The sequence below is a fragment of the Aulonocara sp. 'chitande type north' Nkhata Bay genome, linkage group LG5 (assembly GCF_057382095.1).
Source record: "Aulonocara sp. 'chitande type north' Nkhata Bay isolate Kocher_YH1m ecotype deep benthic linkage group LG5, A_spYH_male_GT1.1, whole genome shotgun sequence".
NCBI lineage: Eukaryota > Metazoa > Chordata > Actinopteri > Cichliformes > Cichlidae > Aulonocara > Aulonocara sp. 'chitande type north' Nkhata Bay.
The window spans coordinates 16,437,594-16,464,221 of NC_141348.1; the positions used below are offsets into that span (position 1 = coordinate 16,437,594).

The 26,628-nt window shown below is 40.7% G+C and overlaps 1 protein-coding gene across 1 annotated transcript in view; it reads left to right on the plus strand.

Annotated features, from left to right (window-relative positions):
• Nucleotides 1-26,628, plus strand: part of suclg2 (succinate-CoA ligase GDP-forming subunit beta) — a 102,819-nt gene that overhangs the window by 21,359 nt on the left and 54,832 nt on the right. Inside the window, exons 3-7 of the mRNA XM_086291662.1 lie at nt 18,962-19,061; nt 20,127-20,217; nt 21,812-21,964; nt 24,067-24,156; nt 26,047-26,143. Coding sequence (XP_086147788.1) covers nt 18,962-19,061; nt 20,127-20,217; nt 21,812-21,964; nt 24,067-24,156; nt 26,047-26,143 — 531 coding nt within the window. The remainder of the gene's footprint in view (nt 1-18,961; nt 19,062-20,126; nt 20,218-21,811; nt 21,965-24,066; nt 24,157-26,046; nt 26,144-26,628) is intronic.

Sequence of the window (26,628 nt, forward strand, 5' to 3'; positions counted from 1 at the left end):
TCACAAGCTACTAATTTTTGTATTTTGTGTGTGTATATGCATGTACAGATTACAGTTTACATCTACAAATTACACTTTTCCATCTAAGTATTTCTTAATCTAACCTTAATATGTAAATACTTTAAATGAAAGTTAGAGTTTGTACCATATTGCCTGATAATGCCTGATTTGGAACAGATTGTTTTCTTTAGGTAGATTTTCATCACCATAACCCAAAAATTTTAATATGCAAGTAGGAAATCAATCCTGTCATTTGAAGACTGCATCGTCTCAGATGCTGTTCCTGGAGCGACCCCCTGCTTGGGCTTACAGCAACCTGATGCTCGTATTCCCACGGGGATCACTTTGAGCTTCCACCTTCCACATCTGTTCTTTTTGTTCCTTCAGCTCCTGGTGCTTCTCGACGTTCTCATGCTCCTTCTTGGGATTACCACATCTATCACTGCTAATGTTTTTTGCTTGTCAGCCACCACCATGTCACCGTGGAACTGCTTAAAGTTGAGTTCCTGCAGGATCTTAGCTCTGCTGTTCTCGAGCAGTTTTGCTTGTATGTTCCGTGTGGATTTTGGTACGTCTTGCCTATATTGGACAGAGAGCTTTTTGTACACTATCCTTGCTATATAACCGATCAGCTGCAGACCAGTTTTATTTTATATCTCCTTGAGTTTATTCAGATAAATTGCATAACACGATCTTGTTACAATGGAATGTTCTCCTGGGAAACTTTGCGCCCTGGCATTCATGTGGATGTTAGTTTGACACATACTGCTTACCTAAGCATTGTGCAGACAAAGCACAGCACACTATAGCAATGACGCTTTCCATAGGGACCCCAAGTAGGACAGCGTGGCCTGCCTCAGAGTATCACAGGCTCACAATTGTGTACAAAGCCCAAGGTGTTGACCCAGCTTTCAAACTCATCAGAGCCACCTTTAATCCAAAATTTAAGGTGCAGGCCAGAGATGATTCCTATCTAGGAGCCACAACCCAGCAGTTCACTGGGCCTAAAAGATCTTTGGCCAACATCCTACGCCAGAAACAGCACATCCCAGATATCCTGTGTCCATGCCAAACAGGGCAAAGTGGTTTTAGTGAAATTAAAACCTAACTAGAAGGAACGGTGCCGTCTTAAAAGCAAGCAATCATACTTAATATAAACACCATTGCTATTTTTTGTTCTGCATACTGCACTTTATAAAGACAGTTTAAAGAAATAACTTTTTAGTGCATTTTTGAAAGCGCTGTTTCTTATCTGCTAAGGCCTAAAACTTTCATAGCCCTCCTGATCAGTTTCTCCAGCCTGGATGAGTCCTTCTTTGCTGTGCTGCTCCCCCAGCACACCACAGCATAGAAAAGATGTCACAGTAACTGCAGTAATGAATATAGATTTTGTGTTTGCCTTCGAAGCAGATTTGCACGGCCATGCACACAAATATACAAACACACATACCTGTGCCCTGCTACTGCCAAAGAGAATATGATTATGCAGTCCACTTTGTGTGTCGCCACCCGCCTGACAGATGCATCTGCAGAGCAAATCTTGATGGATTTTCAGTCTGAATTCTAAATCAAAACCACATTTTCCCTCTCTTTTCTTGGTACGAAAGCCCTTCATGTCTGCCATTTCCTCTGCCTCCCACAGAACTCGTTCATTGACAGAGCAGTGATGGGAAAAAACATCGGTCTGGATTCTTATCTTAACCGCATGTTGAGCCTGTGTGATGAATGGGAGCAACATATACTTGTGTATATGTACAGCTTATATCAGATGGCAAAGTGTTCTCTTTTAGCATTGTCATCTTCCTGACTTTCCTTTCAGAAATTGTGCTGCAGTCATATTCTCTGCGTCCTTCATTTTTCCCTTTCTTGTTTTCAGTTTTATACTTTAATCTTTTCGTACTCCTCGCTCACCTCAGTCTCCCTCTGCTGCTCTCTTCCTCTCTTTGTGCTTAGCACAGCCTCACTGCCAGAATGACAATTAACAGAGGAAGGAAATATTTTAATTTATTTTTTTCCCACTGCTATGAATATTCAGTGTAAACAGTTTTTATGCATGGCTGTCAAATCTCATGTGTGCTTATTAAAAGGATGGTTGGTTTGATATGTTGGCTTACTGAATAATAGCAAGCTACCTTGACATTAGCCAACCCTTTGATGAGGCAGGTTTATGTGTGTGTTTATGCAGTTTTGCAAATTTGGTTATTCTTGTATATTTTGTGATGTTGCTGGATAGGAGAGGGAACGAGAGCTCTATGGGATGTTCCCAGCTCACAGACACATTTACATTGGTTTCCACTTTTTTCCCCTCTGAAGTTGAGGTACTTTAAAAGCACTCAGATTGTCGGATGACATAGACGTCAATCTCAGAATAAAAACCGTGTGTGTGTGTGTGGGGGAGGGGGTTATTCTATATATAGTGGTTTATGTTCTTAGAAGTGAAAGAGGCTCTTTTGTTGGTCAGGATCTATTGTACTCAAGGGAAAGAAGCTCATATTGTTTTTTGTACGTATTGTATCAGTAAAACTAGCTTCCATACATTTTGTTGAACTTTGAAGTGAACAAAAAACCCAATATAAACAACAGCTAAATAACAACCTAATTACAGCTGCATACAATAGTTACATGGGCTGTAAAAGCCAAAAATTCTGTCAGATGTGGAAATTTGCAAAAGTCTTAAGCCACCCCTCATTTTTTAAAAAGTATTTTGTTAGGAAGATTTTTATTTTTATTTTAAATTGTTCTTTGGGAATCACCTTGTTGGTGCTGGTACTGTTTTTATGCTTGTCAAACTCCGCTGTTTTTGGCTTTTTTTTTTCCTAGATTCATTGCTAATGGGAACAAATTTGTTTTTGTGATAGGCTGCTAGTATCAAAATTATCAAAAAAAAATAAACTGTTTACGGCAATATTTTTTCATCGTTTTGATGGTCACTGTAGTGGCTGTATTAATTTCTTAAAGTGCTCTCTTTCTCTTGTAATATAACCACACTACGGACGGACAAGCGCCTGTTTTTATGTGTTGTCGTTAGCAACAACGACGGTAAAACCATCGCGTGTCCGCTTGTTTATTTTCCATATAAACCTTTCACAATAAAGCTCAAGATCCTGTTGAGACTTTTCAAAATAAACTGAATCACGTGAAAGATGCAGAGTGTTTACGGATGAGAAGTAAAAAGGAGCTGTCAGGTGCTAAAAAATAAACCTTGGACTCAAACGTTAGAACAGGCTTTTCCCCGCAGCACGGCGTCTAATGAATACTCACAAAGAAAACGGCGGCCGTTACAACTTATGTCTAAAAATGTATCGTTTCAAGCATCGGTTAAAACACTCGACTTCAGGTACATGACGCGCAGCTGGAAACACTTCACGCAAGTCGAGCTGCCCGAGATTCACAGAATTTACAGAAAATGTTAAATTTTTGTGATTTATATCGTTATCGGGACGATAGATGTCTTGTATCGGGATATGAGATTTTGGTCATATTGCACAGCCCTACAGTAGTATTATAAAATACTATATTTTTATCACATGCATGACAACATGATCATAATTCGGTCGTGGGGAAAAAAAAGTGTCCCGCTGTATTTCCTGTTCACTCCTTACTTGAATGATCTTTAAACCTTAGAGCTTTCATCAGACTGTCATGCTCTAACCAAACCTTAACCGCCACATCTCCGTATCTCAAGTTTCCATACGCAGCATAACCTCATCAAAGCTCAACCTATATTTACGGTATGTTGAACCAACACTTTCTGTACAATTCATATGAAATATGCTTAGTGTAGTGAATTCAGAAACTGTGCTTCCAGATGCAGTAAATGAATTAAATGTAGGTTATATGCTCGTTTAGATGATTGGTGTTTGTATGTGTAATGTTGCTCCAGCAGCCAGTTTCTGATATAATCACTGCAACCATCCTAGTTTTGTGTGACTGGTTTGGAACTGTCTTTTTTTTTTTTTTTTTGTATCAGATATACGTTTGATTTGTAGTACATGCTCTATCCGTTCAACATCGGAAGAATAACAGCATGAATGAGCATTTTGTTTTTCATCCATTTTTCGTGGAATCTGGATTTTCAGGGTCGACTGAGTACTTTGTGAGTGCTTAGCTGATTTCCTGCACAGCAAGTTTAGCATTTTCTTTTTCAAGTTTTCTTCAACAAAATTGGAACAAAACAAAAAAAAAAGGTCTTTCCATTTCTGAACTACTTGGCTCCTGTAATTGTTGCTTGCAGGTGTATTATTTATATTTGTCTTTCTTCATAATTCAGCAAAATGTGGAAATTCAACAAGAGTATATTTGACAGACTTTAGGTAAAGCACCGCTTTAGGCAAAGCACCACTTCTGTGTAGATGCCAAAATATATGTGGGAAAGGCTTGATATTTCAGTAGATGCTGAAACAGTTACTGCTGACATTTTGATTCACTATTTGTTTAACAATTGTAGGATTGAACAAGTTATTTTACTGCTATTTTATTATTGCATTATAACCACGTAACAAGCATTGCATTAAAGCATATATTGAAGCTGTTAACATTACATTAAAGTCTGTTATTTCAGGTGGTATCATAATCATATAATAATCTTTCATTGCAGGAGCAACTGTAATCATTTTATACACATTGCATTTTGGTGCTTATTAAAGAGTTGAAGCTCGGTCAGTTAATTGATGGTCAGAAGCTTCGTCCGGCGCGATGTCCGGCCGATCTATTGAGTAAAGTGGCCTAGAGCTATGGAAAGATTGCATACAGGCTTACAATACATATATCACATATAATCTAGAAACAGGCCTGAATAAAGGCCTGAGTGTATTCAACAACCTGCTGCATTTGAGTTTGTTTGGTAACAGATGACTCAGAATAAGTCAGGAAGTATACTTCTGAAATGTCTTTGTTTCCTCTGTAAAGTGTGCATTTTTTGGTGGTTATTTTGAGGAGCTGTCTGGATGAGGCTATTTGAATAACCAGGTTGTTCATTGTTATCTTTTTCTTTTATATTCTTTTATTAAGTTTTAAGTAGTATCATTTGATTAAAACATTTAAATCAAATCAAATCAAATCACTTTTTATTGTCACATCACATGTGCAGGCACACTGGCACAGCACATGCGAGTGAAATTCTTGTGTGCGAGCCCCACAAGCAACAGAGATGTGCAAACACAACAACACAAACGAGCAAAATACAAGAATGGCCAACCTGAAACTAATAAATATATGTACAATATATAATAGTGTATGCATTTCTGGATGTGTATACTAAATATTTTCCTACGTGTGTGTGTGTGTGTGTGTGTGTGTGTGTGTGTGTGTGTGTGTGTGTGTGTGTGTATACACATTTTTACAAATTAAATAGTAAAAAATAAAAAAATAAATAATAATAATAATAATAATAATAAAATATATAAAATATACAGAGTTGAATATGTGCAAAACAAGTGGCATTAATGTACAGTATGGAGTGCATAATGTTGAAGTTCCAGTAGTGAAGCTGAGGTGTCTATGACGTGTTCAGCAGTCTGATGGCCTGATGGAAAAAGCTGTCTCTCAGTCTGCTGGTACGGGACCGGATGCTGCAGAACCTCCTTCCTGATGGAAGCAGTCTGAACAGTTTATGGCTGGGGTGACTGGAGTCCTTGATGATCCTCCCCGCTTTCCTCAGGCAGCGCTTCCTGTAGATGTCTTGGAGGGAGGGAAGCTCACCTCCAATTATCCGTTCAGAGCACCGCACTACTCGCTGGAGAGCTTTGCAGTTGTAGGCGGTGCTGTTGCCATACCAGGTGGTGATGCATCCAGTGAGGATGCTCTCAATGGCACAGTGATAGAAGGTCCTGAGGATGCGGGGGCTCATGCCGAATCTTTTCAGTCTCCTGAGAAAGAAGAGGCGCTGCTGCGCCTTCTTCACTGTTTTGTTTGTGTGTACTGACCACGTAAGATCCTCAGCCAGATGTACACCAAGGAACCGGAAGCTGCTCACTCTCTCCACAGCAGCGCCGTTGATGGTGATGGGGGTGTGTACTTCTCTGCACCTCCGGAAGTCCACTATCAACTCCTTTGTCTTTGCGACGTTGAGGGTGAGATGGTTGTCTTGACACCAGTGGGTCAGGGCACTGACCTCCTCCCTGTAAGCCGTCTCATCACCGTTGGTGATAAGACCCACCACTGTAGTGTCGTCCGCAAACTTCACAATGATGTTGGAGCTGTTAGTGGCTGTGCAGTCGTAGGTGTAGAGTGAGTACAGGAGAGGGCTCAGTACACACCCCTGTGGAGCACCAGTGTTCAGTGTGATGGGGGATGAGGTGATGCTGCCCAGTCTGACCACCTGGCGTCTGTCAGACAGGAAGCTAAGGATCCAGCTGCAGAGGGAGCTGCTCAGTCCTAGATCCTGCAGTTTCCTGTCCAGCTTCGAGGGAACGATGGTATTGAATGCTGAGCTGTAATCTACAAACAGCATCCTCACATACGTGTCTCTCTTCTCCAGGTGTGACAGGGCAGTGTGTAGTGTCAGGGCTATGGCATCATCAGTGGACCTGTTGTGGCGGTATGCAAACTGTAGAGGGTCCAGTGAGTCGGGTAGTGCAGAGCAGATGAAGTCCCTGACCAGCTTCTCGAAGCATTTGCTTACGATGGGGGTCAGGGCTACAGGTCGCCAGTCGTTCAATGAGGAGATGGTGGAGGATTTGGGTACAGGGACGATGGTGGCCATTTTGAAGCAGGCTGGGACTACAGACAGAGAGAGGGAAAGGTTGAAGATGTGCGTGAACACTCCAGGCAGCTGAGCCGCGCATGACCTGAGGACGCGGCCGGGAATCCCGTCCGGACCAGTAGCTTTATTCAATATATTACACATATAGTTTCAGTTGTGTACGTGCGTGCCTTCGGTCTGGTGGAAAGGTTACAAGGTTTAGCTGGTGAGGTGAGAGGTGAAACTGAGTGCATTTCAGGTCAACACAAACGCACACCCACACGTCAGACGTGTTGATACATCACAATAGTTCATTAGTCTTAACTAAACTGCCAGTCTTACAAGGTATGACATAACACACACATACACTTTTGCTGGTGATGCGAATGGTTCCACTTCCTCTGGCAGGGTGCAGAGAAACATTTACACCTCCAACTGAGCCTGGCGCTGCTGCATGAGATCATCTAGAGGGTACCATATGCCTCTACACCAACCCCACACACGGCCTAGCCAGTGCCATCTGTCACGAAAATGCACTTTTCCACCATGGGCATCACCACAAGTCATTTTGAGGAGTTCCTTATCCAACCATGACGCACCTCACCTGAGTCCTCCATCACGCTCCCCTCCGATCTGTCTAGACTGGCCTGTTTGCCACCAGAAATTCTGTGCTGTGCTTTCTGTGTTTATTTTTTTTGTTCTTATTTTTATTTAATATTAGATAATTGGGGTGTTTGTCGATCATTATAGCTGCTTGAACATCTTGTTTTATTGTAGCTTTATTTCTTAATGAACATGGGACATCGTTGCATTGGATTAATACAAAAGGGTGAGCATGAGGCATTCTTAAAATTCCCTATTACATCAGATTTGTTTTTTTCCTAATGAATAATGCAAGTAAAAATGTGTGCTGGTTAAATCTTAGTGAAAAATTATTTAACAGCAATTATTGTATGTGTGTTCAGTTACTGTTCAATTATAAAGTGCCAGAACTGCATAAAGTCATTGGGGCTAAACTGACGGGCTAGAACTTTGTTGTGAAGGTCAAGATTTCTTATTCAGCTGATCACACCTTCATAGCTGATAAATTGTATGACTCGACAGACTTGGTGGTAACACTCGGCAGCCGTGTGCTGTTCACACTGAGGATCTAAAAATGAAGCAAACAGATCAGGCTCGGGTGGTTTCTATTTCTTTCCAAACCTTCACACCTTCCTGACATTTCACCAGGCTTAATGCTCCGCTATGGTACTTTGTAGTGTAGTTGGGGGATATGACTAATTACTCGATTCAATGGTTAAACTAGGTAGACTAGTCTGTCAAACTAGTGCCATTACACAGCTTTTTTTTTTCCCCAGTGAGGCAGTAAATGTTACATTATAGCAGACTCCACTGATGAAAGTCGGTATTTTTGTTTGCAAAAGTCAGAAAATGGAGCACAGACTTTTCTAAGTGTTAAAAATCACTGCTTTAGTCAGCAAAGCCTGGCAGGTTGGAAATGAGGTCTTTCTTTTTCAGTATGTTATTTTCTTAAGTAGCAGTGTTTCTTGCACAAATAGGTACATTTAACAGTCATCAGAGGGAAACCCAACCTGCCACCTCGTCTCAGAAATGAACATCTGCTGTAAATGGCACTATATGAAGCGATATTTGTAAGCAAGGTCTGGATGAGTCAAAATTTAGTACTTTGGCCATGATCACCAAAGGTGTGATTAGAGTAAATATGGTTTACAATTTTATGAAAAGAAAAGCTTGAAGAATTAAAGTGAAAAATTCTCGACTTTAAGCCTCTAAGGCAGCTACTGTAGTGGCAGAGGAAACATTGCACGGATAGAGGGAAGACGGCATTTGTTTAAAGAGCAGTAAATACTGGATGCAAATGTCATGCAGTCAGAGGATGAAGTAAAGGCCTGAATGGAGAATCATCCTGGGAAGTTATGAGTGGAAACATTTTGGATTCAGCACCACAGATCGAAAGGGTGTGGATGGAGGAAAGACAGTTTGCTCTTTTGTATAAAGGCAACTGTCTTGCATCGACACAACCACAATAACATATCCAACACTGCATCTTAGCTTGCCATTGAATTGAATTAGTGGAAATTTTACTAAATGAAATGAATTCTACATCTTAAGTAGTTTAAAATTAGGTTACATGAGATGCATTCAAATGAAGTGAAATACATTTCATTATCTTTTCTTTAATTCAAACTTGAATGAAAAATGAATGCGAGTGCCAATCCAACTGTGTTTTTTTTTTTCTTCTTCCTTTTTTGGATTTCAACCAGAGAAATAAATAGAAATCTGCACATATTGCTGACTTCTCGAAAGCTTGTGCTTGGCAGCTACTACACCTGACCTGCATGAAACAGACTGTGAACTAACAGATTTTATATGCATAAATATACATTAAGCAAAAATGGTGAAAATTGAATTGATGAACAAACTGCAATGCATGTAATTGAATCTAACCCACTGTACAAACGTGAGCTTTGATTGACTTGGTATCATATATGTATTGTAGGACTTGACAATCAGAAATATGTTGAAACCTTGTCGTGGGCTTTGAGTATTTATATGGCACATTAGCGTTACTCATGCTTCAGTTCACTTGAGCTCTTTTATGCCTTTGTGTCCCAAAACTTGTGCAGTTGTAGAGCCATTATCTGAATAATACTCAGCCTAAATTGCATGTTTTATTAAGGCTATTCCATGATTCATTGAGCAGTGAATTTGTAAGAAGCAACGCAGTGATATTTTCTCTCTGTTGTGTGTGTGTGTGTGTGCGTGTTCTCTCCAGTTCACATCCAATTTTTGCCTACCTTGATTTGGATAGCAGTGCTGTGTAAGACCTGGGTCTTTTGTCATCAAATTCTATTATACTCAGCTCTGTGTGTGATAACTCTCCCGTTCTATCAATGACAAATGTTTGGACATATCTTGCACTTCAATAGAGGGTTGAAAACGGGGGGAAAAGGTACTGTACACATCGCGTGCACATGGGGCCCTTCTTCCTTTTCAGCGAGGGACAGACAAATATTTTACTGTCAAACATGGTTAAAACACGGAAAATGGCCAGACCTCTCCTCGCTGTGCACATCCTCCCTTCTCATTCACACTGTCCCCACTGGAGCTGCTTCATGCACTTCAACATTTCAAGCGCCTTTTAAGACCACTTTCATCTTCCCCCTTCAGAAAATGAGGCAGAGTCTCTGGTGAAAAGCGCTGACAGTAGCAGTTAGCGTTGAGTAGTGTTGGCTCAACCACAGCTCTTTTTCTTCTGTCTTTGTCTGAAGTATTGAGAGATGAGACGACCCTCTCAGAAGTTGGTCTGTGTGACTGTGTAGACCAGCTGGAGCCCTCATTGCGTCCTCTCCTCGTTGGTCTGCTGGACAGAGGACACCGAAGCAGCTGCTCATCTATCAAGCCACTTGATGTTACAACGGGTTCTCGCACTTCATGAGAATATGCAGCCTGAGCCTCTGAATTTTGCGCTTGTTTCGCTGCCATCTTTGTGCTCTTGCTGCCAGCAATTTCCATCAGAGTCTTTGTCATTTCCACCTCTACTGTTTCCAGTGTAAACATTATGTGGTGAGTGGAGCTGTGCTGAGATTGGGTCTGTTTGGTGTCAACCATTCAGATGGGTGAGCTTGTGAATCACTGAACAAACACACAGGGGAAGATGTATTTGCTAGCTCACTACCTCTTTTTTGACATGCAAGCCTATATATGAAAGAGCTGTTTAAGCGGTTCATGTCTTGAGTCTGTGGCTTCCAGATAGACATTTTTTTTTGAACACACCACTATCTTTTGGATATTTAATGTTTGCTGACCAACAGTGCATAATTAATAATACTCAGTCTTTGTGTTGACTGCACAGTGTAATGTATAGTTTGCAGTAAAAACATGATTGGAAAATCCGTCAGGTCATTGGCTGCAGCTGCTAAGAGACTGATATGAAATATTTGTGCCCAAATGATAAGAAACTGACAAATTTGTAGCTGTTAGCTGTAATTTGGCATGCCTCAGCCTTTTCTCCAATTTCCCTTAATAATAACTTCTTGATTGCCATCCTACCACTGAGACCATTTCTGATGAGGGTTAAGGGCAAGTCTTTCAGATACAAGTCATCTTTTGTCTTCTACTTGTCCAGTTTCCTCAATATTTTTTAAGAACGCACTGCACACCATGCTGAGATGTGCCACATGTTTGGGTAATAGCACTTTGGAAATCACCGTGCTGTTCCAAAAATATTTTATGCCTGTCAGACTGTTATCTTTGGCAGTTTTCCTAGAGTCAAATAATAAAATGAGAACAAATTGTGTTTTGGCAAGAGGCTTAAGTGCCTAAAGATACAATTTAAAATGGGTTCTTTGGTAAATTGTCTGTTATGTGTAGAGACAATCCTGGTTCATCCCATTTAGAACTTGTTGCACACGTTCTAAATGGGATGAGTTACATAGCTCTTAAATTGTGATTGTGAAGTTAAAACAGCATTGGAGTTTCTTATGTATTGAAACCACACAGTGCGCTGTTGCCTTCTTCTTTAGTCACTCTTTTCAGCCTTGTAATGTCTTTGTCACAGAACTATCCAGTTATATATGTTGTATACTATATACGTGTGAAAGTGTCTTTTTTCTTTTCTTCCACAATACATGTTGACTTTATTCATATTTAAGTCGTGAGTGTATTATAGCATGAGTGTGTTTTGAGTGTTTTGAGACGTACAATGCAAAACTTTTTTTTTTTTACTGTACATTTGTTTATTTTTCTTTCCCATATGATTTTTCTTTTTCATTCGTCCCTTACTTCAGGCTGTTGTTGCTCACTCCTACTCGCAGCTCCCCTTATTTTTAGTATTTCCTAAACACCCCCTCAAAATGTGCCCAGACCTTCTGTAAAATCATCATTGATGGTACTCATTTGCCAGTTTAATCACATCGGAGGGGATAAGTAAACAAAAGCAGGTTGTTAGCTGGAGCCAACTGCAGATATCTGCGTCTCACTCACTGCAGGGCTCCTGCTGATGGACTGAACAGCTCTCGCCCCTCCATAGTGCTGCTCTGTCACACAGGAAGACAGATGTTAGCCTGCAGTTTTTCACTACCTGCCAAGATAGCACTCATAGCACGCAATGAGGAGAGAAAGTGGGGGTGGGGAGGGGGTGTGAAACAAAAGGTTATTAACACAGACACAGCGACCCGCCGACTTGGAGACAAAGCAGAAAACCACCCGTAGGCAGCATGATAGCTGTGAAGACACATGCGCATAAAAACGTCGAGAATTTTCAAGCACAATATGAGCGTTCCAAAATAAACAAGCAGATGCACATTACACTGCCCTCTCCAAGGACCTGTTGTTATCCATTACATTAGCTGGCTCTTAGGTCTTGCGTTGGTTTTAAAAAGGGGGAAAAAAGCAATGCATCTGAAATAGTCTTAACAGCTGTAAATAGGCTTTGCAGGGTAAAGCAGCCTGTCTCTCAAAGAGCTGATTTCCGTAAGCAGCTTAGTGTTTCCACCTCCTCATTACGCACCACAACCTTTTCATGTTGTGGAATTATTTTTCACACGTCTTCTCTATCGTATTAGGATGATACTAATGTGCCAGTGAGCGTGCCGCCTATTGTTTGTTGTCAGGGCACATCGGGTAAACATGGGGCACCTGGTCGTGCCGGAGTTGAAAGTAGTTCGAGCAGATACAGAAATTGTGGAGTAAAATGTGCAAGCTCGGCTGTGCTTCGTTGTAGTGAGCTCCAGCCATTAGATACGTTTCATTAGTCATCAGTGGAATTGGCATTGCGTTCCTCCTGCCCACTAATGCAGCAGCAGATGTCTGTAGATTTTAGAGTTTTTCTCTGCAGTTGTTAATGCTGAAGTGAAGAAATTGTATCAGTCAATAAAAGGGCCTCTCAGCTAGTTAAACTTTTTTTATTTATTTATTTATTTTTTACTCTTTTTCTTTTTTTTTCTGGCGATCTTGTCTTTAACAAGTTGATTTTTATTTTTTATTTTTTTTTGTTAACTGTTTCCCGATGAGCCTCGATACAAGTAAATGTCTTCACCCTGGTTTTTGCTCCGAGACGAATGATTCGCCCTGCAGATATCTCCATGGTCATTTAGCACCCATTGCTCCACAACACCATTATCATTATGATCACCCTTCTGCTTGCATGGCAATTAAAAAAAAAAAAAAGAAAAAGGGGGAAAAAAGACTGAGAGGAGACCGGGGGCATCTCAAGTTGTCATTAGAGGTGCTGTCCTGTGTCTGAAATTCAGGTGGACTTGTCCTCTAATGAGGACTCAGCTGTCATGCAAGCCGTGACTGGAGGAGTGTCACAAAGAGGTGTCATTGTTGGTCAGGGAAACTGATATTCTTTTTCCACTGAGTAGCACCGAGATGCATCATTAGATGCAGAGACACATGGACACTGGGCTTAACCAGACAAGACAGTGACATGATAATTATTTATTTAGTTGTAGCGAACAAAGAGGATAAATGTTGCAGTCTTTGGCTATTTTGGTGTTCAAATCTGTTTGTTAGAGTCTTGTTAGGCCCATATATCTGGTTGAACTGACGCGCCAGTAGTAAGAGGGCTTTTACCAAGCGCGCTTATGATTTATAAATGTTGGTTGACTTTTCAACCTCAACTGAACAGGCAACATATTCTGCTTAAAGAATTTCAAGACCATTATATGTCAAGGTAGATGCAAAACAGAGAGATTTTATTTTCCTGTCTCTCCTTTTGGTTCACTTGCCATCGCTGCATGAATAGAAAACCATTTAATGTCTGACCTTTTCACAGTCTGGTAGAATTGGGGGAAAAAAGGTAAAAGTTTAGAGAAAGCAGAACTTTTTCCAAGATAATGTCAGCTTTATCTGCTGCGCTTACAGCCCCATCTTCTAAAAATCTGTATTCCTTTGTTAAAAACAATGATTTTACTGTATTCAATTAGACATTTGATGGCACAAAGAAAAATTGTCGAATACTGAAACTGGGAAATTTCATTGTTATTTGACTAGTGTGCTGATTTTAAAGTGCTAGCCCTGTAAGAGACAGGCTGTCCCAGGTGTATCCCAGCCCTGAATGGGATAAGCAGGGAATGATGGATGCATGCCGACCAGTTTATAAAAATCTTTTGCCGTTAACAAGTTATTTATGAGCACAGCTTAAAAAAACTAAAAAAAAGTTTGATGATTTGTCTCTGTGTTGTTGTTTTTTAATTAAATTTAGGCTTTAAATGATTCGCAAATGATTTCCTTTTGTTTTGATTTACATTTTACATCGCATTCCAGCATTTCTGGAAATGGGAGTCGTAAATGAAATCATTATACAAGCAGTCATTAAACATGACCCGCTCTGTGCACTTGCCCTAATGGTGCCTAAGTGTAATTAAAATAAAATGTGTTGATAAGGCTATTACACTAGGCATTTTACAGAACTAAGCGCTGGCCCTAAATTTGCCTTTTAATTCACATGAAAGGTAAAAATCCGGCGCACATATTCACTTTTGTGCTTAAACAATTAGTAAAGCTTATTAGATGGTTTCTTTGTTTCGGATCATTAGTTTCCTGCGTTGCCTATGGTGCTGTAGTAGATTATGAGTCCATTTTCACAATATTACTGATACATAGTTGTGACACAGCCAAAAATCACTGCGGCAAAGTGACTCATAAACTAGAGTCGACAGAGTCACTAGCTTTCTTGACATCAATATGCAGCTGACAGCATAATTGAAGTTATTTAAAGGTACACTATGTGCTTCTAGATGGAAGCAAATGGAGGTGCAGATTGTTTTGTTTTTTTCCTCCTACTTATCGTAAAATAGCTCTATACTGGGAAAGTATAATTGTGCCTACGCTACTTGTTTTAATGATCCTGTAGACTGACATTTCCGGCCTCCTTTTTTTTTTTTTTTCTTCTTCTAAAGAACAGATTCCACCTGTTCGACAGCAATCAGCGCTGTCTGGCATCATAATCGAGCACAGATGTTGAGGGTTTGACTGCGTTTCTTTTTATTTTTTTTACTTACTGTCTTTCCTCTGGTGTTAATGGCTGTGTTTGATTGTAGCTGTTCGTGGCTTGTGTTTGTTTTCTCCTTACTCCCAAGAGTTTGATTAGTCTTCCCCATTTAGCCGCCGCATTACTTTCATTACAGCACACGAGTGTCGGGGAGGGCCACCCTGATCTTTTTCTCTCTCCTTGCAGATGGTAGCCTCATCTTACTCTCTCCGGATTGGCGCATAGCCCGCATCTGTCCCTTACCAGGCAGCATTCCCCCTCATGGCGCAGCCTCGAAGGCTTAATTAAATATCAGACCAAAGCTAACTGTGCTGTTGGCCGCTCATGAGCTACATGCAGAGGCAGGAGGGTGGGGGAAGAGAATAGCCTTTCAAAGTGCACAGAAAGAACGGGGTGAAAGAGACACCGACTGCAGAAGTAACGTCCTCTTTGCCAGCTGCCTTCACTGGCAAGCAGACTGGGAGTTGATTTGCTCTCATTACTGGGAAATAAGTAAAGCCTGAGGATGATGACCGCATTACTCAAATTGCATACGATGAGATCGGAGATGTTGTGCAATGTTAATCTCCTTCCGTGTGTCCCCAAGAAATGGAAAATAAATGAAGATGAAAATCTGGCTCAATTTCTTCACAGAGGGCCATGCATGATACAAATGGAAGCAGTTAGCTGATTATGAAACACTGTCTCCCTCCGACTAAGAAGAGGATTCTCGTTCAGCTGATAAGCAAACTAATATCAGTCTGAGGAGATTTTTTTTTTAAATTATTGTGGCTGGATAACAGAAAGGGATTATTCACTTAGCCAGTACTGTAAAGAAAACATACAACAAAGCAACGTAATCAGAACATAGAAAATGTTCCTGTGATAAAACACCCACCTGTGTCACCTTTCAGATGTTTAGAGCTAAATATTGCATTTTTTCCACTGTGTGAACATCTTGAGCTGTGACTCATCAGCAGCGCTTGCTGGTGTCTTTATTAACTTCAGACACGTGCCCTTGTTTCTGCTTTTTCTTTACAGTTTGACATAAGAAAACTTTGACTTGTTTCAGATTTTTTTTACATTTTATTACTCCTTTTCCATCCTGTCCTCACGCTGCTCTCATTATGGACCAACCTTTTTCTCTCAGTGTTAGAAGCCATCTCTTGTCTGCCATACTACCAGCTAATGGTCACACTGCTCTTTCACTCTGATCTTTAAGGACATTGTTATAATTTCCATGCATTTCAACTGAGATTGATGTTTCAGTGTTAAACAGCATTATTTGTAAGATTCTACATGGTGTGTGTGAGAGAGAGACCGAGAGAGATGGGAAGAGGCAAGTGTGTCCTTTTTAATCATGCTGTCTTTGTGATTGGTAATACTCACAGTTTATCACATTATATCTGCTTCTTCTGTTTTTCCTCTAAAGTTTTCTCTTATTATCAGCACATTACAGCTTCTGTGGCTATTCATAAATGCTGAAATTGCTTATATATCTTATTGTGTGCAGATTGGCTTCACTTACTAGTGCAGCAAGAATGAACACCTGCCTTGTTCTCACACCATTACCTTCCTTAACACGCCACATACCCTTTTCTTCTTCTATATATTTTAGTGTACTTGCTATGACGTCTTATCTTAGTTCTTTACCTTTCTTCACACCTCAATGATGCAACCTCCCTGCTGGGCCACATCCTTGTTCTTTAACTTGCTTCTTTTTTCTATATATTATTTCTTCTTTTTAAAGCAAAAGTCATTTCCTCTGTGCTGTCCCTCTCCGCTGCACATGCCCGCAGGACATGCTTTCTCATCTTGCTTTGAACTCTTTTTAATTTTGTGCAGTAGCAGTTTTTTTATTAACATATTTATTCATTTATAACTGCTCTCAAAGCCTTTTGCATACGAGCTCACCTTTCATTCTCTCTCCATCTCTTCATGCTTTCGCTTCCCCTCTCCCCTCAGCCTTTAACTCTCCTCGCAGAACGGGCCTCACTAATGCAGTGTTAGTTTAATCCCTGTCACTCTGTCCAAGCCTGTATTCCCTGGGTCCTTTTTTCTCCCCCCCCCCTTTTTCCTCCTTTTTTTTGTTTTAAACTGCAGCAACAGTGAACATGGAAAACATTTTTAGCCCCTCCAGCTTCACCAGGTCCTCGATCTATTCCACCCTTCCCTTAGACGTCAAGAGTTTTTATTTTTTTAAATGCCATCAAGGGAGGAGCCAAGGTCAAGGTGTCTTCTTAACCACGTTTCTACGCCCCCTCCACCCACTTCCCAACGTGCTGGCAGCCACCTGTCAAAGGTTGAACTCTCCCCACCTAGATAATAATAACCTAACTGTAGACCATCTTTCATCAAGTGTCCTCTGATCCATTTGAATAGTGCGGGATTGTGGGTAAGATGCGGAAGAGAGAGCTCAGAGACGACCTCCTGATGCGACTGCTTGGAAGGTGGCAGTGACAGCGAAGGGGATGCTGGGTGGTTAAGTAATTAGGGCAAGGTCATGTTTCCAAACTTCCAAGACTTCAATGCTTTACCAAGTTTTTATTTTCCTTCTTCCTTATGTGGATCTTTTAATTCTTAAATTTATCATAATGGCAATCACCCCAGAAATGGTAATCCTCTGTCAGTGTGTCCACCACTTTAGCTTATATGTTAAATTCAATCACCTGAAATTGGTAGACATTTCTGTTCTTCAGAAGCTCTCCTGTACTGTTTAGCATAGCCACCAGGATTTTGACTTCTTTGGGAAAGTAGTTCTACTAATACTCTGATAACTCCAAAATGATCATCACAGTTATTTTAATCAGTACTGACATCGCAGTTAGTGGCTCTACATTGTGTAGTGCTTTATACTTCCGCCCAACAGCAGAAGCTCCCTGGTTAAAATCCCAGCAGGAGACACAAATTCCAGAGAGGTTTTATCAGGAAGGGCGTCTAATGTTAAATAAATAAATATCTGCCAAATCAAATGTGAAGCTACCGGCTGTGGCGACCCCTTTTTGAATAAGAGAGCAGCTGAAAGGAGCTTTATTGACATTATGATTAAGCATTAGATTAGATTAGATTAGATAGAACTTTATTAATCCCTCGGGTGGGTTCCTCTGGGAAATTCGATTTCCAAAAAAGCACAGCACCGACAGAAGTTACAGAGTTACAGAATATTATATATATATATATATATATATATATATATATATATATATATATATATATATATATAATACACACACACACACACACACACACACACACAAAGCATGGAGCTTAGTGACAAAAATGCTTTGTAAGTATAACACTGCTTTTTCATCCAGGTTGTGTTCCTGCTAATGTCCCTTCATATTGTTCGTATTTACCATTTTCAGCAGCTGAGACAGATGTTTGTTTGTTTTTTCACATTAGTTTCGTATTTCTTTGACCTTTGAGCTAACACCAGCATCAGGTCAGAGGTTTTTATTTTCCTTTGCTTTTTATTTATTTAAAAAATGCATTTCAGAGATCCAGTTTACCTCAGTGAGTGAACAGGTGATCATATGCCACAAGGCTATAGTGCAGCAGCCCAGGTTCAAGCTGACCTGTGTCTCCTTCTCTCTCTTCTGTCTCCCCACTTTTTTTGTCTGTTTTCACTGCTGTACTATCAAATAAAGGTTAAAATGCCCCAAAAAATAATCTTTAAAAGATGCATTTATGCTGTTGACAAGTTAAACCACCTGTACTTTTTCTTTAAAAAACATTAATTAATGGACTTAAGTGTCCATTGGTAAAACTGGTATGTTCTTTACTGGACTATAAACAGATGAATGTCTCATTGGGAGCCCTTAGATCTGGAATGCACTATAATTGGTGTTTAAGGAAGTCTTATCTGAAATGTATATGAAAGGATGTTGTCCACGAGTCCTGTTGGGTTGGTGGGAAGGTTAAGACCTGTCACTGTCTGAGCCAAGAAGAATAACATTAGGTTACAAAAGATATTTATTTTCCACCATCCGGCTGTCTGTAGACTTAATAGAGTTAACTTTGTGATGCATTACAACAGGACCTTAGTATAAACTAAAGTCAAAGTCTTGCAGATGATCACTCTGCTAAGGAATGTTAGCCAGCCTTCTGTTTTCTTCCTCCCTCTTTCCTTCCTTCAATCATATGGACAAATAATTGACAGGCTCAAGGGTGCGTTCAAGGGCATGAGCTTATATCTTAAGTGCTCCGTCTGACTTTCTCTTCTCCTCCTTTTGTCTCGTTCCCTCTCTCTATCTCTCTGTCTGTCTCACTCTGTTGTTCAGATGCCAAAGAGATCGTGCTGAAAGCTCAGATTCTGGCCGGGGGCAGAGGCAAGGGTGTGTTCGACAGCGGCCTTAAAGGTGGAGTGCACTTAACGAAGGAGTAAGTATGCCCCTACGTGCATTTCACACTGTGAGTTACTGTAGGAAATAGATTGATGTTATTTTCTCCAACAACAGCGGCTTTTACAGCGAGGAGGCTCAAAGAGCTTTCTGAAGATGCTCCCTAGGCACAAAGACACAGTCAGGATTATTCGGGCTGCAAATAAACATTTTTCTTTCTTCCACTGTCTCGTTTTCGAACAACTACCCTCAATTAAATGTTGAAAAAGGGGCTTTAAGGTCGACTGAAGCATTACTCACCCCATTTTCAGTTTCCCCGCTCGGGTTTATTGGGTTTTGTGCTACTATTTTGTTCCTGCTCAGAGTTGCGAAGTGTGATGGATGTATTTCTTCAATGAGGGCTCACTCTGAAATCTTATGCATTTTTCAAAAGGCTAAACAAATCTTAAAAGAGCTTTACTTTGCTCAGGAACTGCATTTCCCTCCACCAAGTTTCCCCCGTATAAAATACATAAATAAAAAAAAAAAAAAATGCTGTCTTCTTAGTAAAGGTAGCTACAACTTGCTGCCACCGCAAAGGCAGAAAGGTGATTTATGACAATTGTCCCAAGCATGTATCATCATCACCCTACTTCGGGGTTCGGAAAGGCCGGAAACTTTTTCAAAGTGAGATACAGTGAAGTTCATCGTCCCCAGAAAGTGACATGAGTGCACAGTTCACCTTCCTCTCATCTATCAAAGGATGAGTACAACCCCGAGCTTCATTTGTATTCACTTGCAAAAGCAGAGCAGGCTAACAGAAGCAGCCTCAGCATGCGTGCTGCTTTTAAATGGAGAGAAAATGCGGAGTTTGATTCACAGCAGTGTGCACGTGTACCCAAAAGCTGTCCTTCATCAGAATATTTTGGACTAATACCGAGAAAGTGCTGAGACATATTTCTTTTCAACCGAACAAAGTTATTGAGAGGGGAAGAAATGCGCTTTCATCTGTAGACCCCTCCTGCTTTTTCCACCTTTATTTTAGAAGTCTTTTATTTTTTGGCTTTATGATAAAGATTTATTTCAAAGAAGTGATATTGTTTGACCTACAACCTCTGTCCTTTAGCCCCGCTGTCGTTGGTGAGCTGGCCAATAAGATGCTGGGTTTCAACCTGACTACTAAGCAGACACCAAAAGAGGGAGTGAAAGTGAAAACGGTGAGCCACTGCAGAGACAGAGGGAAGGAAAAGATCTCTACCCTCACTATCTTTTCTTGCCTTTTTTTGACCTCATTTCAAGTCATTTTGAGTCCAGTAATTAATTTCTGTCATATTAATATCAGTTTTGTTGTTGTTGTTTTGTGCTCAGTTTTAATAGTAGCTAGCCCCCGATGTTTACTTTTGGGTTGCACTAGCTGGTGTTATGGCTCATTGCATAAATTGAACAGAACCCACTGTGAATTTAAAGTGTCTGGTAAACAACTGTTTCTGTGCGCCACTAACAAGCAGGAATACTATTTTCTCTGCTCGCATGCTGCATGTCGTCCCCCCTGAAAACAGACGTTTTCCAGGTGACGAAGCCGTTTCAGTCTGTGGCTTGTTTGTGTGTCCTGCTGCCTTCCTCTTTGTCTCTCCTCATCTCTGTTTCTGTTTCCCCTGTAAAGTTTACGTTGAATCAAATGAGCATCACACACCATTTTTATTGACGGCGGCTACAGAAAATTCAACAAGCTCAGAGTTAACTCGCTGTCTGAGGCAGAAGGCAAAGGCGGATAAAAGACACAAACATATGGCCAAAACCTGGATTAGATCTGACTGAGAAGAGAAGTGAAAACCAATTGGACATCTACAATCATTGTCTTACCAAGAAAATCTCACACAGCACAGAAATCTGACGTGGCAAAGAGCCGCCTAACGGCTCGAGTACAATAACGGTGTAGTCAGAACCCGGCGTTTCCGATGACAGCCAGAGCTCAGCTGTCAACCTGCCAATGGGAGCACACACCAACGCTCAACCCGTCCTACAACACAGATAAGGGGCAGCACTCGTGTATCTGTGTGGATTTTCACTCTCATAGCTCTGAATGAGAGATGAGGAAACGAGGCGGGACAGGTGAGCGAGGCAGAGAAAGATAGAAATAGACTGTGGAGAAAAGAATAGGTTTAGTTTGAGAGAAGAAACTGGTATAAGTCAAACGACAGGCAACTTAAAAGGTTGTTTGAGTGAGTGGGGAAAACAACTTTCGGACAAGAAGATAGGAGCGCTGTCTGTTAACACGGAGCGCAGAAAAGCCGATCCATCCTCATTCACTGGGCGATAAGGTGGAAGCAGAACATAAGGGCTGTGCATGTTCAAACAAACACCCCTTCCACCAAACCTGCACCCCATTAACCACCACAGAACTGATAGTTTCCTGTCAAGTCTTTTTTTCCTTTCCTTTTCAAATGGGCTTCTTGCTTGCTTCCTCCTGCCCCTCTTTCTGAATGAACACACAATCCCTCTCTATTTGCCTCTGTTTCTTTTATTCATAACAGATGACATTTCCTCAGAGCTGTTGCACGTAGATTGTGCCAATCTCTGCACTCTGCTTATGTTCTTGTTTTGTACAGCTAGTTGTAAATGTGTTACTTTTAAAAGATAAAGTTAAACATTTTCGGAGTTTTTGTAAATACTGGTCGGAATAAAGGGGAACACAAATGACTTATTTCCCTTTTTTTCCCCTTAATAATAATGTTTTCTTAGTGATGTCAGATCAGTAACATAGCTACCTTCTTCTATCCAGCCCCTCTGTTTTTGCTTTGCAATGTGCAGGTGATGGTTGCTGAGGCCCTGGATATTACCAGGGAGACATATTTTGCCATCCTAATGGACCGCTCCTTCAATGGTCCTGTCATGGTAGGAAGCCCCCAGGGAGGTATGGATATCGAGGAGGTGGCTGCCAGCACCCCAGAACTCATCTTTAAGGTATAACATTTCTGCTTTTCAGTCATTTCTAAGTTGTCAGTGATTACCAGCTACAAGAATAAGAAAGAGGGGGGGAAAAAAAACTTGAGAGCAGTCCAAACTTCCTTGAATTAGACATCTTACCATGATGCTTGTTCTTTACTGGCACAGTGGAGCTCTTTATAATCCCCTCACCATCTTACTTTAAAACTGATAAAGGTTTTGGTGGGGGGGGTGTTGAAATCATACCGAGTTTCCAGATGGAAGCTGAGATCTGTTCGCGCACACACAGCAGAAGCTGAACACGGCACACGCATACAGGAACACACTGGAGTTTAACATGTGCAAACACACACAGCCTTCGATGTTTTCTTTTGCCATTAATGAGATTTTATTTACAGCTTCTCGACAGCACGGCCTCATCGTCGTTAGCAGATGTAACCTTGAAGCGTTTACAGATGGCTACCTCCAAAGGTTATATACGTGTATCTTATTTTGCTAATGTGCGTTGTGAAACATCAAGCTGAGACAATTACGTTACATTAACTTCACCAAAGACTGTAGAGTTTCTATAAATGAGAAATGCGTGGTTTTACTATCAAACAAAATGATTAAAATAGTTATTGTCCAGCCCTGTTTGGTGCTACAGACTGTCTGTACAGATGGATGAGATGTCACCAATAGGTGAAGCAGTAATGATGTTGTAAATAGGAGATGGGCAGTGAAGATTAGGCTGCTGAAGTCATGTTTCCTACCAGATGAAATGCAAACACTTGGGTTTTGCTGAAGGATGATGGTGTCAAAGTGAGCACCATCAAGTTGACTTTTTTTTTAAATAAAAACCTAATTTCCACATTGATACATGAAATTATCATTACTATGAAATTCATAATAAACTGAATCTGCTTCACTACAGTTTGATTTTGCACTTCCACATCTAACCAGCACTTGGAACACAGACGTGCCTCCACAGGAGCGTGCACACAGGTTCATGCCCGGACTTTTGCACTGCTTTGAAATGGATGTGTCTGCGGAGCAGTGACACTGATCCATCATCATCAAAAGAGAGAAAACAGGAGGATATATTAGGCTGCCAGGCTGACTTTTTGTCCTCCTTTATCCTGGAGCTTAATGTGACTGCAGTTTCTTTATATATGGTCTCCTTAACTTTTTGTTTCCCCGCGGGGGTTTCTGTCAGTGAAGAACGTGCATAGGAATAGTTGGTGAAAAGTGCAGAAGAAGCAGGTGAGATATTTTAAATGGAATAAAACTGTAGGTGTGAGGTAAATAAGTAAAAGAGCCAGCAAGTCTTATTTATATATGTTCAGCTTCTGATCAGCCACCGTTTCTCTCTGAACCATGTGCTTTTTTGGGTCACACACTCTGCTTTATGGAGGACGGATAACCTCCTCTGCCAACAATGATGCTATCAGTCATCAGCAGTGCTAAAGGGGGAGGATAGAACGATTTGAATATGGAGCCAATTGCCCAATCCTAATAAACACACATGCCCAGAACTTCCCACAGATCAGTCGATGCATTATGCATAAATTACCTGCATGTTATAAAAACCCAGTGGAATGTGGGTAAAGGATCTAAAAGGATAGATCTGGATCACTTTCTTCAATTTTGCAAACTGGCATTGGTCTTGGTGATGGATATGCTCCCTGAAATTTTATTATGTTACACCATGTTACTGTACTCCTGCTTTGTGCAAGCTATAACTCTGGTGTCTGATTCTGGTTTTGTACAGTTTACGTATTTTGTGGTCTACAAAGGAAAATGAATGACATGGTTTAGGAAAGAAACAGTTCGTACATGTGCAGATGCTCCACTAGAACCTCAGGGATTGCTTCAGCTACTACAAATAAGCACTCATTAATAAGATAATCATAAGCATTTATAAAAAGTTTGATGAGTGTGATGAGCACTTTTAGATATATTTTTGGGAGGTATTATGATCATCTTCATAGACAGCCTATTGCTGTTAGAGAGTTGGTCCATTCTGTGTATGATTATCAGAAATATATTGCATAGTTTATTTAGGATATAGCCTAATGTTTACTTCTTGTCTTCGTTTGTTTGTCTTCCTCTGTCTTGCATATTCTCTACAAATCTACCAGGAAGCCATAGATATCTTTGAAGGTGTGAGAGACGACCAGGCACTTCGCATGGCAGCTAATTTGGGTTTCAAAGGAGCTCTGCAGAGACAGGTAATGGGCCCATGGAAGGCTTTAAAGTCACAAAGAAGGATCAGTGATTCTGACATTCATATATATGTAGGCAGGCAGATGCTTGCCCAGTCATAAATAGGCCATACTTTGGCTATTATTAGTTTTCCAGAGGCAAGTTGTGAAGTGTCATTATACTATGCTGACTTGCCAGGTGGTCTGTTGTCATACTTGGCAGTGAGGCACAGCACTGTGCCAGGCTTAGGGAGCTTACAGTACTAACGATATCATTATTTGGTAGAACATGGCACACACTGATTTTGTGAGTGAATCATGCGTTAGCCACTAAAACTCATCTCAGTGGGCCAGTTATGATTTTGAGGACAGTGAAACAAACATTTTCTCTCCTCTCCCCAAAGTTTTGAGTCATGTTCAGGCATTTGCTCTGAAAATAAAGCTGAGGAAGAATAGCACAGCAGTAGGCCAAGCTCACAGTCTGAATAAAATGTGTGCTCGGTTAAGATTACTTTAGATCTTTTTTTTTTTTTTGCCTCTTAGTATTAAACCCTATTTTTATGGCAAAATTTCAAGTATTTATTTCTGGGCAAATTTACACAAATTTTGATTTTTATTCAGATTTTCTATGTGTTGTTTCACATTTGCCATCACGAGCACTGGAAAAAACAGTTAACTTCTGGTTTGTGTGATTGCTATTGTTAGCAAATCCATGCAGGCTGTTGCCCATATACAGTATAAAAAAAGGCTGAATTGTGTCTGTGGGTTAACGGCACCTTGCCGGGGAGGTGACAGGTGTGTTTACAGTGTCTGTGAGCTATGAAAGGCTTCACAGTGTGGGCCTAAAGCCACACAGCAGCCAGACTTTCGGCCTTGCATGCCATGTCAAGAATGTAAGCCGACGTCACAGCTTTGTGCTGGAAAAGGACAGAAAATCTGCAAGTCATGTTTCCATCACTGCAGATTGAAGGCAGAGCCGATAAATACCCAGAAACGCCGTCAAGCAGACTAGAGTCATTTGACCGATGATAAATGCAGCTGTACCCTTTCCCGCTGTAGAGAAAAGTCAGATGTTTGTCCAGTATAAAAAGGGCTTAATTTGTTTTCTTTTGCACAAGCTCTGACTGGCATGAGAAATCAGATAACTCAAATCCTAGCACATAGAATAATGAAATATATAAATTACAAAAAAGTAAAAATCAAATCTGCCTTTGTGAAGCAAACTTGATTTGATGACATTTTTATTGCATCCTTTTTTATGGCCTGTTTTTGCTGGATACTGAAAGGAAATTGATTTTAAACAGGGAATGGGAGAAATAGAAAATTATTGGTTAGTTGTGTGCATTGTTAGTGCGCTTCTCCATGGTTGCTGTTTGTCAGTTGCCAAGCTGTTTAATTCAGACATAATTACAGCATTTCTAAAATACCTTTACTGTTTTGAAGGAGTTGTGTGGCGACGGGAGCTTTGTGCAGATACAATTTTTTGCGCGTCTGTCTGCACTGTCAGACTGCCTTTGTCACTAAAGAAGCAAAGCTATAGAGAATTAAAAAGAGGTTCCTTTTAAAAGGAGGATTTCATTGATAATGTTTAAGTGCAGTCGTGTTTAATATCCCGTATTCTCACTGACAACATTTGTTTTCCACATTGTAAATATCAGTTTTTTAAATGCAAAAGGCACATTAGCAAAACAGGTATGCATCGATACTACATCTATGTGCAATCAAGTGAAAGGTGTGCTAACACCAGGTAATTTAACTTTGCCTTCCTTACACATTAATGCCATAAAAAGACACGGCGATGTTGAAGGTGATTTGCCATGTTTTATGTAGCCTGTGTGGGAGGCTGAGCAGCCTTGTCAGGGCTGACTACTCAGAGCCGAACCATCAGGTAATTACTGTCCTCTGTGGACCTCACAGGCAGCAGATCAGATTAAGAGGCTCTATGATCTGTTCCTGAAAGTCGACGCCACTCAAGTTGAAGTCAATCCTCTCGGAGAGACTCCCGAAGGACAAGGTACTTTGTATCATTTTTTAAAAACATACTTGCCTGTATGTTTGTTTGTTTCATGTGTGTCTTTGGATGTGTGCCGTCCTGCTGTCTGTAATTTCTATTAAACATTTTACACGCAGAACTCAGCATTTCAGCATCACGATGCTGCCACATATTAATCACCGACTGCGAGACAGAGGCAGCACTTCGCTCCTCTGGTCTAAATGCATTTCAGAATGTGAAGTGTACTGTAATTGCAACACACTGACATCAGCTTCTTGTCAGCATGACTTTGTCTGGATCAAAATCCAAATGGCTTCAGGGAGCAGAGCTTTCCATATTCACAGCATGTTCATGTTTGTTGATGTTTCCTAGTTGCTGATGATTAACTGAAGGCATATAATCTATCATCAGCAAGTAATGAGGGACTACGAATAGCAGCAGCAGCTTCAGACGCAGCCTTTTAATTTATGGTCGGCGAAGATTAACCACTTTGAGATGTTCTGTGA